A 19,671-nucleotide genomic window follows, 5' to 3' on the forward strand; every position below is an offset into this window, starting at 1 on the left:
AGGTAATGCAAACGTAGCATAAGGGGTTAGTGCAAAAGAGATAACAGTTGTATAGACAGATATTATGCTCGGTTACCGCAAATATAATCGTCAGACAAATTACCAGAGTCTAGTATGGAGATGAAATAAGAAATAGTGAGCAGGCTGCAAGTCCCAGAAATTGGATGTTGATCCACGCCAACGCCATGTTGGCATCGGATATATATAGGCGGAACAGAGACCTCCCACATCCGGTCCGGGGACCGGATGTAGGTCGGAAAAAGCCGCCTACCGAGCACAGATGGAAAATTAGCGATCTGGGCTACGCGGCGTCCAATAGACGTAGCGCAGCTCGCCTGCTAAGCATGGCGCCGATGGTCGGAGCACAGCCACGCCCCCCGCCTGGATGTGGACACAGAGGCAGGTCAGAGGGAGTAGCGGCTGAAAATACCATCGCAGCCCCGGAGACAGGAAGTCCAGGCTATCAACTATAGCCTTCAAGTCTAGATGGAAGAATGTATTATATATAAATAAAAAAGATATAAAGTAACTTGGAATAAAGGGGAAAAGAATATAAATAATAAGGGAATAATGATATAGGGGATTAATATGAGTAAATTATATATACATTGGCAAAAAAGAATATAGAAAACCTAAGTGGCAGACCTATACTTCGGGTGTCTTCCACCCAAGAAGTCTAGTGGGGCAAAAATTGGGGAATAGATCTGCCACCAAAAAGTCATTGAAAAGATGTCCAGCTGTCTCCATCCCTAATAGTATCGAGCAAAGAGGAAGGAAATGTGGGACTTTACATGAGTACGGCTGGACATATCATATTTAAATGGGTATATAATGTATATAACCTCTAGGATCTCGGGTGTTGAGAACCCGTCGGCAATTGGAAATTCATTGGATACTTGATTATGCAGAGGGGTATATAAACGGATACATGTAATAATACCATATCTAAAATTAATATTCATAAATAGCAGATTTATTGTGACAAACAATTTTCCAAGGGTACTCAGTCTTAACACATATAAAAAATTTGATATACAAAATTTAATATAACCCAAAAAAAATGGGGACCCATAGGACGTTGACAACTTTAATCATTTAATTTAACATTCATAATCTAGAATATAACGTATATAAATACACATATAGCATCTTTATACCTGAAGTCTATAATTGAGAATAAATACATTGATATTAAATCCATAAAAAGCAGATTACATATAAAACTGAATTCTTCATAGGTATAAAATTTATAGATAACGGAAGCTTGGATATGAATTTTTTGATTGAAATACTTGTAGGCTCGACGCGTTTCGTGGATCTACGTCCACTCATCAGGAGCATAATAGGGGATATATATATTGATTGTGTATCTGAAAAAATGATAGGTATATATTATACCAGAATGTTAATATGAGAGAACGGGGAAAAGGGAAAAAAAAAAAAAAAAAAAAATTATTTGTATGAAAAATAATAAGGAGTAAACACTACCTTAGGTCGTGTTATATTGTCGGAACGATCCACTTCCAGAGAGGAGGTATAGGGCCAAGCCGGGAGAAGCCTGACCCGGGGCTGAGGCATGGACAACATCCAATGGAATGGGAAAAGGCAGCAGGCATTTATTAGCCCAAAGTGGAAATAGAGGGACAAAGAGTTGGCATATAATTTTTCTCATCAGAGATTGACGTAATAGATGCTCCAAAATCAACGAAATCTGAAAACATATATATCATATAAATTGTATTGAACTATGTATTGGTTATCAACTTTCTTATCAGAGAAGAGATTGGTATTCATAGAGAGAAGAATATTTGCCAAATAGAGAAAACTATATTCAGGAATAGAAACAAAGGAAAAAACAAACTGGAGAGATCTATGTTGCGAGATGAAAAGAAAAAAGGTGAGCTGACGGGATAAATATCCGAGATATATATATGGCAGGAGGCTGCACATTCTAAGAGAGCACCAGAGAACATGGTAAGAATGGATAATTGCCTTAGTCAAGGGGGGTATACACAGATAAGAGTAGTATTGAGTGGAAGAATATGATAAACTCCAAGAGATATAGGTAAACGAAGAGGTCAGTTAGAAGACGGAAGTAGAGCACATATAAAGATATTTGAAGCTGTGAAAAAATATAAATATAAATATGACGCAAAAAGGTGGATCAAGTTAACCCCCATCAGATGTATTATCCAGGTTGGGGTGTGAAAGAGAAAGGAAGTGAGTCTAAAGATGAATTCTAAACATGATTGTGCTTAAAGGTGAAAGTGAATAGTCCCGGTAATTGCAGGAAAAGTAATACATAAAAAAGAAAAGAAAAAAAAAAAAAAAAAGAGGGGTGGATCAGAATATCATAGATAGCATACGTTAGGGATCACTGAAGGAAAGTGCCGCAAACAGTCAGAGTTGAAAACCACTTGTGAATATAGAAACTATAAAAAGCAAATATATATCCAGAAGAAGTGATAGGTAATGCAAACGTAGCATAAGGGGTTAGTGCAAAAGAGATAACAGTTGTATAGACAGATATTATGCTCGGTTACCGCAAATATAATCGTCAGACAAATTACCAGAGTCTAGTATGGAGATGAAATAAGAAATAGTGAGCAGGCTGCAAGTCCCAGAAATTGGATGTTGATCCACGCCAACGCCATGTTGGCATCGGATATATATAGGCGGAACAGAGACCTCCCACATCCGGTCCGGGGACCGGATGTAGGTCAGAAAAAGCCGCCTACCGAGCACAGATGGAAAATTAGCGATCTGGGCTACGCGGCGTCCAATAGACGTAGCGCAGCTCGCCTGCTAAGCATGGCGCCGATGGTCGGAGCACAGCCACGCCCCCCGCCTGGATGTGGACACAGAGGCAGGTCAGAGGGAGTAGCGGCTGAAAATACCATCGCAGCCCCGGAGACAGGAAGTCCAGGCTATCAACTATAGCCTTCAAGTCTAGATGGAAGAATGTATTATATATAAATAAAAAAGATATAAAGTAACTTGGAATAAAGGGGAAAAGAATATAAATAATAAGGGAATAATGATATAGGGGATTAATATGAGTAAATTATATATACATTGGCAAAAAAGAATATAGAAAACCTAAGTGGCAGACCTATACTTCGGGTGTCTTCCACCCAAGAAGTCTAGTGGGGCAAAAATTGGGGAATAGATCTGCCACCAAAAAGTCATTGAAAAGATGTCCAGCTGTCTCCATCCCTAATAGTATCGAGCAAAGAGGAAGGAAATGTGGGACTTTACATGAGTACGGCTGGACATATCATATTTAAATGGGTATATAATGTATATAACCTCTAGGATCTCGGGTGTTGAGAACCCGTCGGCAATTGGAAATTCATTGGATACTTGATTATGCAGAGGGGTATATAAACGGATACATGTAATAATACCATATCTAAAATTAATATTCATAAATAGCAGATTTATTGTGACAAACAATTTTCCAAGGGTACTCAGTCTTAACACATATAAAAAATTTGATATACAAAATTTAATATAACCCAAAAAAAATGGGGACCCATAGGACGTTGACAACTTTAATCATTTAATTTAACATTCATAATCTAGAATATAACGTATATAAATACACATATAGCATCTTTATACCTGAAGTCTATAATTGAGAATAAATACATTGATATTAAATCCATAAAAAGCAGATTACATATAAAACTGAATTCTTCATAGGTATAAAATTTATAGATAACGGAAGCTTGGATATGAATTTTTTGATTGAAATACTTGTAGGCTCGACGCGTTTCGTGGATCTACGTCCACTCATCAGGAGCATAATAGGGGATATATATATTGATTGTGTATCTGAAAAAATGATAGGTATATATTATACCAGAATGTTAATATGAGAGAACGGGGAAAAGGGAAAAAAAAAAAATTATTTGTATGAAAAATAATAAGGAGTAAACACTACCTTAGGTCGTGTTATATTGTCGGAACGATCCACTTCCAGAGAGGAGGTATAGGGCCAAGCCGGGAGAAGCCTGACCCGGGGCTGAGGCATGGACAACATCCAATGGAATGGGAAAAGGCAGCAGGCATTTATTAGCCCAAAGTGGAAATAGAGGGACAAAGAGTTGGCATATAATTTTTCTCATCAGAGATTGACGTAATAGATGCTCCAAAATCAACGAAATCTGAAAACATATATATCATATAAATTGTATTGAACTATGTATTGGTTATCAACTTTCTTATCAGAGAAGAGATTGGTATTCATAGAGAGAAGAATATTTGCCAAATAGAGAAAACTATATTCAGGAATAGAAACAAAGGAAAAAACAAACTGGAGAGATCTATGTTGCGAGATGAAAAGAAAAAAGGTGAGCTGACGGGATAAATATCCGAGATATATATATGGCAGGAGGCTGCACATTCTAAGAGAGCACCAGAGAACATGGTAAGAATGGATAATTGCCTTAGTCAAGGGGGGTATACACAGATAAGAGTAGTATTGAGTGGAAGAATATGATAAACTCCAAGAGATATAGGTAAACGAAGAGGTCAGTTAGAAGACGGAAGTAGAGCACATATAAAGATATTTGAAGCTGTGAAAAAATATAAATATAAATATGACGCAAAAAGGTGGATCAAGTTAACCCCCATCAGATGTATTATCCAGGTTGGGGTGTGAAAGAGAAAGGAAGTGAGTCTAAAGATGAATTCTAAACATGATTGTGCTTAAAGGTGAAAGTGAATAGTCCCGGTAATTGCAGGAAAAGTAATACATAAAAAAGAAAAGAAAAAAAAAAAAAAAAAAAGAGGGGTGGATCAGAATATCATAGATAGCATACGTTAGGGATCACTGAAGGAAAGTGCCGCAAACAGTCAGAGTTGAAAACCACTTGTGAATATAGAAACTATAAAAAGCAAATATATATCCAGAAGAAGTGATAGGTAATGCAAACGTAGCATAAGGGGTTAGTGCAAAAGAGATAACAGTTGTATAGACAGATATTATGCTCGGTTACCGCAAATATAATCGTCAGACAAATTACCAGAGTCTAGTATGGAGATGAAATAAGAAATAGTGAGCAGGCTGCAAGTCCCAGAAATTGGATGTTGATCCACGCCAACGCCATGTTGGCATCGGATATATATAGGCGGAACAGAGACCTCCCACATCCGGTCCGGGGACCGGATGTAGGTCGGAAAAAGCCGCCTACCGAGCACAGATGGAAAATTAGCGATCTGGGCTACGCGGCGTCCAATAGACGTAGCGCAGCTCGCCTGCTAAGCATGGCGCCGATGGTCGGAGCACAGCCACGTTTACTCCTTATTATTTTTCATACAAATAATTTTTTTTTTTTTTTTTTTTTTTTTTTTTTTTCACTTTTCCCCGTTCTTTCATATTAACATTCTGGTATAATATATACCTATCATTTTTTCAGATACACAATCAATATATATATCCCCTATTATGCTCCTGATGAGTGGACGTAGATCCACGAAACGCGTCGAGCCTACAAGTATTTCAATCAAAAAATTCATATCCAAGCTTCCGTTATCTATAAATTTTATACCTATGAAGAATTCAGTTTTATATGTAATCTGCTTTTTATGGATTTAATATCAATGTATTTATTCTCAATTATAGACTTCAGGTATAAAGATGCTATATGTGTATTTATATACGTTATATTCTAGATTATGAATGTTAAATTAAATGATTAAAGTTGTCAACGTCCTATGGGTCCCCATTTTTTTTGGGTTATATTAAATTTTGTATATCAAATTTTTTATATGTGTTAAGACTGAGTACCCTTGGAAAATTGTTTGTCACAATAAATCTGCTATTTATGAATATTAATTTTAGATATGGTATTATTACATGTATCCGTTTATATACCCCTCTGCATAATCAAGTATCCAATGAATTTCCAATTGCCGACGGGTTCTCAACACCCGAGATCCTAGAGGTTATATACATTATATACCCATTTAAATATGATATGTCCAGCCGTACTCATGTAAAGTCCCACATTTCCTTCCTCTTTGCTCGATACTATTAGGGATGGAGACAGCTGGACATCTTTTCAATGACTTTTTGGTGGCAGATCTATTCCCCAATTTTTGCCCCACCGGAATTTTTTCAGTTGGCAGCTTGGCTACTGAGAGCCAACTCTTAATTTCAAAAGGTTGCTCACAGAGAGTGGTAGATACTCTCCTGCTGAGCAGGAAACCTATTACCAAAAAAATCTACACTAAGGTATGGAAAAAGTTTTGTACCTGGGGTAAGCAAAGAGGCTTTGACTCCCCCTCTACCCCTGTAATCCTAGAGTTTCTACAGGACGGGGTGGATAAGGGTGTGGCCATTAACACTCTTAGGGTACAAATTGCGGCTCTCTCGGTGTTCCTTGACACTCGTCTGGCAAGAGAGCCACTGATAAGCAGATTTTTGTTAGCCAGACAAAGAGTTACTCCTTTGTCAAAAGACAGGTTCCCTCCTTGGGACCTGACAAGGGTCCTAGAGGCGTTATCTAGGTCTCCCTTTGAACCTTTGGAACAGATTTCCCTCAAACGGTTGTCTTTAAAACTGACGTTTTTGCTGGCCATCACTTCAGCTAGGAGAGTAGGGGATCTCCAGGCCCTCTCTATCAAAGAACCGTTTATGACTGTATGCCCAGACAGGATAGTCCTAAAACCAGATCCACTATATCTCCCAAAGGTGGCATCTCCTTTTCACAGAGTACAGGAGATCAATTTACCTTCCTTCTGTGACAATCCAAAGAACAGTAAGGAGGAAAAGTTCCACTGTATTGATGTTAGAAGAGCTCTACTCATCTACTTAGACAGGACAAAGAACTTTAGAAGGTCAAACCATCTTCTGGTCCTTCATTCTGGACCTAGGAAAGGATTGCAGGCCTCTAAGCCCTCAATTTCTAGATGGATCAGGCAAGCAATTACCATCGCTTATGAGGCATCAGGTGTCCCAGCTCCTGTTAAAGTTAAAGCTCATTCTACAAGAGCCCTACCAACATCTTGGGCCAAGAAGGCAGGAGCATCCTGGGAACAGATCCGCATGGCAGCCACTTGGTCCAGCCAGAACACCTTCCTGAAACATTACAGGATAGAAGTACTGTCTCAACAGGACCTGACCTTTGGACGCAAGGTCTTGCAGGCAGTTGTCCCACCCTAAGGTAGGCTGAGGGTAATCTAGTATCCTCTCATGTTGGGCCGTCCTGGAAGGCGATTGGAGAAATCTTACCGTTAGTTTACCGGTAACGTCTTTTCTCATGAGCCTTCCAGGACGGCCGGCCTACCCGCCCTATCAAAGGGTGCAAACAAGTTAAAATGGGTAAGTGCCTATGAATTGACTGTGATACACGGTTCCCTCAAGAAATTTGGTTGTGGAAGATACTTTTTTACAACTGAGGATAGAGGGAAGGGTGGGGCCTTTTAACTGTGTCTTAATTGATTGTGTTTCCGGTAGGAGGAGCCTATCATCTCTCATGTTGGGCCGTCCTGGAAGGCTCATGAGAAAAGACGTTACCGGTAAACTAACGGTAAGATTTCAGCACTTGATCCCCTCTCAGCGGCTGTCGAGCCCTCCGGGGCCCCGCAACTGACTGCACTGACAGCGGTCCTGGAGTCCTTGGTGTCCAAAGTTGATTTTGTCCTTGGCAAACGGGCTAGCAAGAAGCATCCTCCGCCCTCACCCGTTTCCTCTGTCTCCTCAACATGCCTGTAGGGGGCAGTATAACCCTACGGTCATGAAGATGAAGAGCTGTGTCCATCAATGAATATCAGAGAAATTGACTTACGGTAAGTCAAAAATACAATTTTCTTCCTGGCTAAAATCATAATTAAGAGAAATGCCTCTGTCATTATTATTTAATTCCTCTAAGTAATTTTGCAAAAACAACAAATCTCCCTTCCATAGGAGGAGGATGTTGTCTATGTAATGAGCCCAAAACATAAATTCAGGTCTCCGTTGTGTATAAACGACATCCTCCTCCCATTTGGCCATAAACAGATTGGCCAAACTGGGGGCATATTTAGCCCCCATAGTAACACCTCTTTTCTGGAGGTAATAAGTTCCCCCGAACCAAACATGTATATGGATGGCTGCAAATTTTAGGAGATCCAAAATAAATTCCTTCTGTATAGATAGCAGATCTGAGTGTCTATCAAAAAATGAGTAGTATGATGGTGTACAACGAGGTGACATCTGCTGGTTGACAAAGTGGTTGACATTGGTTGACAAGATCGATGACCTGTTTGGTGTTATTAATGAAAGATGGCATAATTTAAAAAGTGGCTCGACTTGTATGTATTGATCATGTATCAATTAAAGAAAAAAAGGAATGTTTAGTTGGAGAACCAACCAATCATGGCAAAAGAGTGTTGGACTTTCAAAGGCACACAATTAAATGAATCTACGCAACTTAGAATATATGTAAAAATTATTGAACTTTATTGCATACAAACTTTAAAATAGTGAGAGGTAAAAAAGCCCTCACTGTACATAACACAAAATAAGACAAAGAAAATTTGACTAAAAACAAAGTCAAGAGCTAGCAACAGTAATAGATCACATTGTATATTGAACAACTGGCTCTAAATGTTAGCTCAATACTTGACTGTAGAGGAGTATGCTTGATTAACAGGTTTACGTGTTTCGCGATGAGCTTCGTCAGGACCTTTTTAATCAAAACAGTTCTTAAAGCAAAAAAGCAAGAATTAGCAACCAGCATAATATTTATTGTTAAACAATCCAAATAAACCTGATCTATGTAGAATATACACACGCATTAGGGAATAGACCAACCTGCTCTGATAAATGCGGCTATAAAGACTCCCAGGCGGGCACAGAGGACAGACAAGAGGGAGGGTGCCCCAGGTGGACTAGAGTCTCATAAGGAATAGCCTATATTTCAAGCCTGTGTAAGATATTATTGAAATAAGAGCTATTTTAGAACCCATCAATATGTTGTTAACATTTCGCCAAAGAGCGGTTTAAAATATTACCTATCTTGATTTTAGAGCTGGAGAGAGAGTGCATCAAATGGCAAGAACCAGAAAATTGGTGTTCCTCCTAAATGATGGGACAATTTCAATCCGCAGCACATGCAGCAATCTATGGTGCAGAGGAAGGGCAAATAAGAGGGAAACCCAAGTGAACTTGAAAATGAGGGTAAATCATATAAGTAGAGAGGGAAGGGTGTACATTACATGGTGCTTATCCAAAGCTTACCTCAAAATGTACAGACTCAAAGGTACAGATAGTATCAGATGGTTTCTAGAAAAAAGATCAACCAAGTACAGCAAGCCTCAGTCGTCCTTTGAGCCCCACAATTGTCCTACAAGGATGCAAGGTAAAGGGGTATTCATTGTAGTAATTGAGGTAGGAATGAATAAAAAAATATATATACTAAAAAGAAGACCAAAGTGTAATTACCTCATTCACGGTTTTTTCCTTCAACCTAACCAGGTAAACCCTTCTCAGGCGTCCTGTAAGACCCCGAGTTTACCTGAAAGGATATGGTATATGGGGATATGTGTTATATTGTTTAAAATGAGAGTAGGTAGAAGGTTAACTAGGAAGTCACAGAATAATTACCTCATCTGAAGTTTTTATTTAATATCCTGGTAGGCAGTGGTAACCCAAGGAGTACCCCCCCTCTCTCCTCCTCTCCTTTCCTGTCCTCTCTTTCCCTATAAAAATTTCCAAGTATAAATCAATGGCTGAAGATTAAGGTAAATCAATAGATAGTCCCAGTAATAGGAAGTTGTACTTGCCTAGAGAGGTGCCTGTCTCCTAGTGTGCCGCCACAATGCGTCTGTTCACCTGTCCCCCTTATGTACCCTCCACACCGCCGGATGCAAAGCCGGCGCACGTGGGGAGACTCACATGGATGATGTCATCACTGCGCCGTTCCGGCATCCGGCGGTACGTGCGTTCCAAAGACCTGACAACCAAAGCACTTCCGACGACTTGCACCTTTTCACAGATTCCAAAGCAAGAATGATAGAGAATCTTCAGGTTACATCTCGAGAGCCTAGGGTGGCTTTTAAACCTGGAGAAGTCCAATCTGACTCCTTCGCAGGAGATTCGGTTTCTGGGTTACAACATCCATTCTGTTCTCCAAAAAGTTTTTCTGCCTCAAGAAAAAATAATAAAAGTTCAGTCTGCAGTAGCTCAGTTGCAGACCAACCGCAAACTGTCAGTTCGGAGACAGCAATGGCGGCTCTGGGCCTTCTCACCTCATCTATTCTAGCAGTACAGTGGGCCAGGTTACACTCTCGCCCCCTGCAGATGGAGATCCTGCAAAAGTGGTCTCACCTAGAGCCACTAGAAAAGCCTATCAAGATCTTGGCAAGGGTAAAAAGGGCCCTCTGGTGGTGGTGAAACCCAGCCAATCTAACAAGGGCCTAGGTTGGTCCTTTCCTCTGAACAAGAGACTGACCACAGATGCAAGTGCTTGGGGGTGGGGAGCCCACCTGGAAGGTCAGACAGTTCAAGGCACTTGGTCCAAGGCACAGGCCAGGAAGTCTTCAAATTGGCGAGAACTAAAGGCCATATCTCTGGCTCTTATGTCCTTCTATCAAAACATAAGAGATCAGCATGTTCAAGTCCTGTCAGACAACATAACGGCAATAGCCTATGTCTCAAGGCAAGGGGGAACAAGAAGCAGAAGCCTCTTAGAGCTGGCCATGCAGTTACTGGGATGGGCAGAACAGAATGTGGCAGTCCACCAGAAGGGTTCCTAGAATCTCCTGGCAGATCTTCTGAGCAGGAAGAAGGTTCTGGAATCAGAGTGGAGTCTGAATCAGGAAATTTTCCTTATGATCTCAGAGACTGGGGGGTATCCCCAGATCGACCTGTTTGCAAACCAACAAAACACCAAGGTGCCAGTATTCTTTCCCTCCACAGGGAGGATCAACCACTGGGCCTAGACGCATTTGCTCATCCTTGGGACTTCCTCTTGTGCTATGCATTTCCCCCCTTCCATATGATTCCTCTGGTTCTCAGGAGGTTCAGGGAGGAATCTACTAGTTTAATCCTGATCACACCCTTTTGGCCAAAAAGACCTTGGTTTGCGACTCTCCTGAATTTGGCAGTGAAACCACCCTGAAAACTCCCAGTCAGGGAAGATCTTCTGACTCAAGGGATCCTGAATCATCCAAAGCCAGAGCGGCTTCAGTTGATAGCATGGTTTCTGAGGAAGATCTCTTGAGAGCCAGAGGTCTTTCAGAAAAACGAATTTCCACACTGATGTCCAGTAGGAAAAAAGTGACCAGGGCCATTTATATGAAATTTTGGAAAAAGTATAACTCCTGGTGTTCCTATAACAAATTTCAAGTAAAAGATATAGTTTCTGTTTTAGAGTTCCTCCATGAAGGAATGGAGAAAGGATTAGCTGCAAGTACCCTGAAAACACATGTGGCGGCTCTTTCAGTTTTCTTTGAAAATAACTCATCACAAGAGACTTTAATTTATAAGGTTTTTTAAGGCTTTAGCTAGAAGCAGGCCAACGACTATTAAGAATTTCCCAAATGGGATCTATCTTTAGTTTTACAAGGACTTACTAAGGCTCCGTTTGAACCTTTACCAGAGTAATCTCTGAAACATTTGGTCTTGAAGACACTTTTTTTGGTGGCAATTTCTTCTGCCAGAAGAGTGAGTGAGATTCAGGCCCTGTCTATTACAGACCCCTTTTTGATTATTTTTCCAGACCGAGTTGTTCTTCGGACAGATCCAGCTTTTCTCCCTAAAATAGCTACATCCTTTCATCGCACTCAAGAAATTGTGCTGCCTACCTTTTCTTCAATACCAGCTAACACTAAAGAGGAAGCCTTTCATTCCCTGGATGTGATAAGGTGTCTAATACACTACCTGTCTGTCACCAAAGAGTTCAGAAGGTCAAATGCCCTGTTTATAATCTTCACAGGACCTCGTAAGGGTAAAAAGGCATCAAAGGGCACCTTGGGAAGGTGGCTCAAATGGACAATTGAAGTCGCTTATGTGGCTCAAGGAGAGACTACTCCTGAAGATATTGTGCCCCATTCTACAAGATCGCTGGCTACGTCCAGGGCCACAAGGGCCGGGGCTTTGCCTGAACAAATTTGCAAGCAGCTACCTGGTCCAGTTATTCCACTTTTCTCAAGCACACAAGGCACTCTCTGTGTATAAAGTAATGTACATGAACAGGCGAATACCTGCCAAGTTCAACAAGGTATGGGATTGTTGGGTTAATAGCACGTGCACGGTATCTGACTGATTCTGACAGAATTTACAGGATAGGGTTTGTCGAGGCAAGTGGAACCATATGAAATATCAGGCTGGGGAGAATGGGTCTGCATATATATCTTCCCTGATGGATGAGGTGTGTAGTCATAGAGGCTGGTGATGTAATATCATGTGCTGCAAATGGATGGTGAGATGGGGTCTCTCATATTTTGCTACATTGGGTAATGGTTGTTTACAGGGTTAACTGTTTAGATTATGCCATTTATATGGGACCTAAGGGCTATACGAGAAGCCACAAGCAGACTGTTAGTGTGTTAAATTTTGTTATTGTTGTATTGTTCAGCCCAGTTTAGAGGGCTGTTGTAAGTCTTTGTTTTTCTGTGTATGAAAACTAATAAAAACTATTTTTCAAAAAAGAAATCATAGTGTCTCACGACATTATGATTTTGTACATAGAAGAGAACCATCAGGGACTCTATTTGGGGGTATAGACAAGTTTACGCCCCATTGAAGGGGGAGTGTCAAAACAAGGGAGGTATCCAAAAAGGAGACAAAATGGATCTTTCTCCTCAAAAGTTACATCCCTCACGGGCTAAATATTGACTGGTATGTTAATGCGTTTTTAGATAACCCCTGATCTGTGGTAATTAATTTTCTTTGTATCATTATATTGTAGTAATTATCAAACTTTTGTCTCCGTAATGTATTTATTGTGGCGTTTACAGTCAACCCTATAGCCATTTCGTTGCATGTGGTAATTTTGATATATCCCATGCTAAGTTTTAGGTATGCCTAATTTTTAACTGGAACCACGAGTTTTCTTGTTATGGTGTCCTGGCCTGTGTCTTTCTTTGTATGGAAATGAGACCCTGATGCGCCGAAGGAGACTTGGTTCTGTGTTTTTATTTCAAATGAATACTTCCATCATTGGAAGCGAAGACTTGGCTGCCTATATTGCTCGTGGGATTGTGTATTTTGAAAATGTTCTGGTGACGAAACGCATAGGGCAGAGCGACTTGGTCACGTTATCCCGTAACCCGGAAGTGAAGGCGGACACCAAATTACTTTGCCGTGATTTTTATAAGGGAGATAATGTTTTTTTGTTTTTTTTTATTCATATATGCAACACATTTGGGAGTTGGTGAAATCTGCTCTGGAATACATTCTGAGAAGACATCTTTGTGGCAGTCATGATCGCGACTGGAGCATTGCCATAGGGAAAGAGTCCCCAAAGCATGTTGGACCTGCCTGTTCTCAGGGGGTCCTTGAATTTTGGTTGAAGAAGACATCTTCTTTGGGTGTTGGTGATCGACTTCTATGGTGGAGGGAAGGTGACTCAACCAATGTTCGATCTCTGGCTGCTGAAACTACTCACTACTTTCAAAATCATTTTGACGTTGAACACTTACATATATTTATGTTATATTTATATATTTGGACTTTTTCATCAATTTCTGATAGAGCAACACTTTGTCTATATACAATTTCTAGTGAGAAATATCTCACTGTTGCAGCTTTCACTTGCCTATTAACCACTTGCCGACCGCCGCACGACTATCTACGTGGGCGGTCAGCCCCTCACAGGCAAAGTGACGTAGGTCTACGTCGCTCGCCTGTGAGGGTTTAGGGAGCGAGCGCGCGCCGCCGGAGGCGCGCTCCCGCTCCCGCGTGGTCACGGACCCCCCCGCGCGCGTGACCGGCGGACCCGATCGCCGCCGGCCACTCTGCGATCGGCGGGGGAGAGGGAGATAGTCAGGCAGCTTGTGTAAACAAGCTGCCTGTCATTCTCCTCTCTGTATGAGAGCTGATCACATGGATCTACTATGTAGATCCATTGATCACTCTGCATACAGTTGAAGCCACAGCCAATCACAGTTAGAATCACGCCCCTAGGGACACACACAGCCCCTCCCTCTCAAATAAAGTTAACCCCTTCACTACCAGTGCATTTTTACAGTAACAGTGCATATGTATAGCACTGATTACTGTAGAAATGTCACTGGTAACCCCAAAAGTGTCAAAAATGTCAGTCAAGGGTCCGATCTGTCCGCCGCAATGTCGCAGTACCGCAAAAAAAATCGCAGATCGCCGCCATTACGCGTTAAAAAAAAAAACAACAAAAATGACAAAAATCTTTCCCTTTGTTAGTAAACGCAATAACTTTTGCGCAAACCAATCAAAATACGCTTTTTGCGATTTTTTTTACCAAACATAGGTAGCATAAAACAAATTGGCCGAAAATATTAAAAAATTTTGATTTTTACATTTTTTTTTGGGGGAATTTCATATAAAAAAAAGGGAAAAATATTGCTATTTTTGCAAAATTTACGCTCTTTTTTTGTTTATAGCGCGTGATCAAAAAATCGCACAGGTGATCAAATACCACCAAAAGAAAGCTCTGTTTGTGGGAAAAAAAGGACGCCAAATTCGTTTCGGTACAGCGTCGCACGACCGCGCAATTGTCCGTTAAAGTCACGCAGTGCCGAATCGCAAAATGCCCTCTGGTCGTTTAGCAGCCAAATCCTCCGGGGCTTAAGTGGTTAACACAAGCACAGTATTTTTTTTTTGGTTTATGTATGTTCAGGAATTGGACAGAAATATGGAAACAATACTTGATTTGCAGGTGTGAAAGTGATGACATGTTTTACGTTGAAAACAGAAGTGATGTAACATTCTTTTGCTTCCACTGTGTGAGGCGACACCTAGGTAACAGATGGGAAGCCTTGCTTTCGTCATTTATTGCGTGCGCTGCTATTACGGAGTCATGTCAGGGCTTGCTGTGTTTCAAAGAGTGCAAATTGTTGGTGCCCGCTTAGCTGAAGCCTCTGTGACTGAAGTTACCAATTGTATTTGTGGTGTCGCCAGGTACAATATCAAAGGTTATTTCAGCATGTACAATTTCTGGGAAAATGTTGTTTGATAAGCATAAGCGCGGTCCACATGGTCAACTAGACAAAAGGACATTGCGCACATATTTGCTTGGAATTTTGCATGAAGAATGGTATCAGATTCCATTATCCACCATCCAAGACTTATATTTGTCAATTCTTAGGGGATTTCAGGCCGTCTTGGATGCCAAAGGCACCTTTTACCAACACCATACTGGGTAATAGTTTAGTTTTTTTACCATACTTGTTTCTATAATTTTGTCCAACCCCTGTATACATATATATATTTTTTTTTTTTTTAAAAAAGAATAGCGGCGGCAAGTAAGAAGGCATAACAGATGACATTTTGTGTTCAAAAGTATAAAAGTATTTACATCAGCTCTATTTGATGCTTATTTTTTTTTTATCTTATGGTAATAATGGATACAGGACAGACAGCGGATCAGCCAGCTTCTCCTGGTAACCTCCCAGAAGATGAATGCATGCCTTTGGAGAAGATAACACTCTCAGATGACGACACTGTACTCCTTTATGGTGAGTTCAGAGTTTTATAGCTGCACATATGTGTTGCTTTGGCTTTCCCAAGTGTTAACCATGTGACCTCCAGAAGAATTACCCCCCTTCATGACCAGGCCATTTTTTTGCCTTACGGGACATTACTTTAAGGGCCAGTTCACACCACATGCAGTCCATTGTGTTTTTTCTGCATACAAAAACGTATGGAAAGTAGGTTATATGGTTTCCAATGGCATAGTTTACACCAGTGCAGTCAGTTCCAGGGCTTTCCAGTTCCAGAAGAAAAAAAGTAGAACATGCTGTATTTTTCCTACACTGGTTTGTACTGGAACGCAGTACAACGCATCAAAAATGCACTGGAACGCATCAATAACGTACCTGACCCAGTACAGTAAAACAAAGAAATGGAAAAATTAAAAAAAAAAAAAGCATCTGGCATGCATCTGGAAACGCATAAAAAACGCACAAGAATGCCCAAAAAAGCATTAAAAACGTGCAGGCAAAAATGCATCCAAAACGGATTTTGTAGTGTGAACCAGCCCTTACTGACAATTGTGCGGTCATGCAACGCTGTACACAAATGAAATTGATGTCCTTTTTTCCCACAAATAGAGCTTTCTTTTGGTGCTATTTGATCACCTCTGCTTAATTTATTTTTTGGCTACAAACAAAAAAAGGCCGACAATTTTGGAAAAAAATATATATATTTTTTACTTTCTGCTATAAAGCATCCAATAACAAATAGAAAAAACAGATTTCTTTATCAATTTAGGCATTATATATTCTATATTGATTGCTTTGCAAAAAAGTCATAGCATCTACAAGCTATCGGATATATTTTTATTTTTTTTTATAGTAATGGCAGTGATCAGCGACTTGTAGCGGGACTGCGACATTGCGGCAGACATTATGACACTTTTAGGGATCAGTGACACTAATACAGTGATCAGTATTAAAAATGTGCACGGTTACTGTACTAATGGCACTGGCTGGGAAGAGGTTAAACATCAGGAGTGATCAAAGGGTTACCTGTGTTCCTAGCCAGTGTTTTAGTGTACTGTGGGAGGTGCTTTACTTCCCTCCTGTCAGAATAGTGATCTGCCTTGTTTATATAGTCATACCACAGTTCTGTACCTTTTCCTTACAGACAGCGAGTGCCTGTGGACATCGAGTCCTGACAGATCTGCTCCCGCTATATATAATCCCAGCACACATGCGCGCCCCATACCGAGAAGTGTCAGATCACGTCTGTGTGTATATACTGTATATACGTGATCTAGTGCAGAGGTGCCATCCTGTAGCAGTAAAACTGCTATAGGGTAGACCTGAACTGGTTAATAAATATATATACATATATAATGTCTTTTTATTTAAAAAAAATTGTGGCATTAATAAGGCATAACAGACAGGATTTTGTGTTGAAAAGTATTGAAGTTGCTTCATTTAACACTTAATTGTTTTTTTTATGGTAATAATAGATGCAGGACAGACATCGGACAAGCCAGCTTCTCTTAGTGACCTCAAGGAAAATGCTTGCATACTTGTAAAGGAGATAACACACGCAGATGAAGACACTGTACTCCTTTCTGGTAAGCTCAGAGTTTTTAAGCTGCACAAAATGTGTGGATTTAGTTTTCCCAAATGTTAAAAATCATGTATACTCCTATCCTGAAATTTAAATACAAGGGCAGCAGCGCTGCTTGAAAATTGGACCAACAGTGGAATGCTGCTTTTGTTTTTCTTCCCCCGTTCACATCCTTGTGATTTGACATATGATTTGAGAGGTCAAATTGCATGTCAAATCCCAGCCTATTACCGCCAATGGCACCGCCCCGATCGGAGCGACGCCCACTTTGCGGCGCAGCACCGATTCCCAAAAGTAGTTCCTGCATTACTTTTGGCGACTTGAATAGACATCTGTGCATGAACCCGCACAGATGTCTTTCAAGTCCCCCTGAAGTTGGACTGCAATGCAGCTTTGAAATTGTGCGAGTTCCGATGAAGTCGCACGATTTCAAAGCCGCGTTAAATGTGAACGAGGGCTAAGTGTCATGGTATTGGTTTAACACAGGTGTAATGTGGCTGCTGTAAAAATTATTTTGGAATTTGTGTATTTATTTTGGCTTTACAATAGTTTACAATTATTCCTAAGTGCAGGGTGCATTTAGGATTATCATGTATATACATATACACCCCCGCCACTTTATTAGGTACACCTTGCTAGTACCGGGTTGGAACCACTTTTCCCTTCAGAACTACCTTCATTCTTCGTGGCATAGATTCTACAAGATTTTGGAAACATTCCTCAGACATTTTGGTCCATATTGACATGACATCACGCACTTGCTGCAGATTTGTCAGCTGCACATCCATGATACGCATCTACCATTCCACCACATCCTAAAGGTGCTCTATTGGATGGAGATCTGATGACTGTGGAGGTCATTGGCATACAGTGACCTCATTGTCATGTTGAAGAAACCAGTGGTCAGATGATTTAAGCTTTGTGACATGGTACATTATCCTGCTGGAAGGAGCCATCAGAAGATGGGTACACTGTAGTCATAAAGGGATGGACATGGTCAGCAACAATACTCAGGTAGGCCGTGGTGTTTAAACGATGCTCAATTGGTACTAAGGGGCCCAAAGTGTGCCTAGAAAATGTCCCCCACATCATTACACCACCACCACCTGCCTGACGGTTGATGCAAGGCAGGATGGATCCATGTTTTTTTATGTTGTTTACACCAAATTCTGACCCTACCATCTGAATGTCACAGCTGAAATCCAGACTCATCAGACCAGGCAACGTTTTTCCAATCTTCTATTGTCCAATTTTGGTGAGCCTGTGCAAATTGTAGCCTCAGTTTCCTGTTCTTAGCTGATAGGAGTGGCACCCGGTGTGGTCTTCTGCTGCTGTAGGCCATCTGCTTCAATGTTTGATGTGTTGTGTGTTCAGAAATGGTATTCTGCATACCTTGTTTGTAACGAGTGGTTATTTGAGTTACTGTTGCCCATTCTCCTCTGACATCATCAAGGCATTTTCGTCCACACATCTGCTGCTCACTGGATATTTTCTGTTTTGGACCATTCTCTGTAAACCCTAGAGATGGTTGTGTGTGAAAATCCTAGTAGATCAGCAGTTTTTGAAATACTCAGACCAGCGCGCCGCGCACCAACAACCATGCCACGTTCAAAGTCACCTAAAATCCCTGTTCTTCCCCATTCTGATGCTCTGTTTGAACTTTAACAAGTTATCTTCACCACGTCTAGATGCCTAAATGCATTGAGTTGCTGCCACGTGATTGGCTGATTAGCAATTTGTGTTACCAAGCAATTGAGCAGGTGTACCTAATAAAGTGGCCTGGTGAGTGTATATCTTTTTAATAAGAAAATAGTTGTGGCAGCAAAGAAGGCATAACATAAAAAAACAGGCTTTTGTGTTGAAAAGTGTCTTCATTTAACAGTTAATATTTTTTCTGGTAATAATTGATGCAGGGAGGACATCGGACAAGCCAGCTTCTCTTAGTGACCTTGCGCAAAATAAGTGCATGCTTGTGGAGAAGATAACACTCACAGATGAAGACACTGTACTCCTCTCTGGTGAGCTCAGATTTTGTTAACTGCACAAAATGTGTTGCTTTGGTTTTCCCAAATGTTACTAAACATGTATACACATATATCTTTCACTCCATAGACATGCTGGTAGGTTGATTGGATCCTGTATAAAAAAAAAAAATTGGCCCTACTGTGTATGTATGTGAGTTAGGGACTTTAGATTGTAAGCTCCTTGAGGGCAGGGACTGATGTGAATGTACAATGTATATGTAAAGCGCTGCGTAAATTGACAGCGCTATATAAGTACCTGAAATAAATAAAATAAATAAATTATGAAACAAATAATCAGAGCAGGTAAAAACAGTGTGTAATTACAGACTATGCACTGATTACTCGGATAATACAGATGTACAGAACAATACATGTATAATATGGGCATGAGTGGACAGGGCTGCTGTGAGAATGCACGGGGCCCCATAAAGC

The 19,671-nt window shown here is 40.6% G+C and overlaps 1 protein-coding gene across 1 annotated transcript in view; it reads left to right on the forward strand.

Annotated features, from left to right (window-relative positions):
- LOC309548229 (uncharacterized protein) overlaps positions 1 to 19,671 on the forward strand; it is a 287,045-nt gene that overhangs the window by 225,145 nt on the left and 42,229 nt on the right. Inside the window, exons 27-30 of the mRNA XM_082248181.1 lie at positions 11,098 to 11,258; positions 15,544 to 15,648; positions 17,115 to 17,219; positions 19,129 to 19,233. Coding sequence (XP_082104307.1) covers positions 11,098 to 11,258; positions 15,544 to 15,648; positions 17,115 to 17,219; positions 19,129 to 19,233 — 476 coding nt within the window. The remainder of the gene's footprint in view (positions 1 to 11,097; positions 11,259 to 15,543; positions 15,649 to 17,114; positions 17,220 to 19,128; positions 19,234 to 19,671) is intronic.

Source organism: Pelophylax lessonae (assembly GCF_965119305.1).
Source record: "Pelophylax lessonae genome assembly, chromosome: 2".
Lineage (NCBI taxonomy): Eukaryota > Metazoa > Chordata > Amphibia > Anura > Ranidae > Pelophylax > Pelophylax lessonae.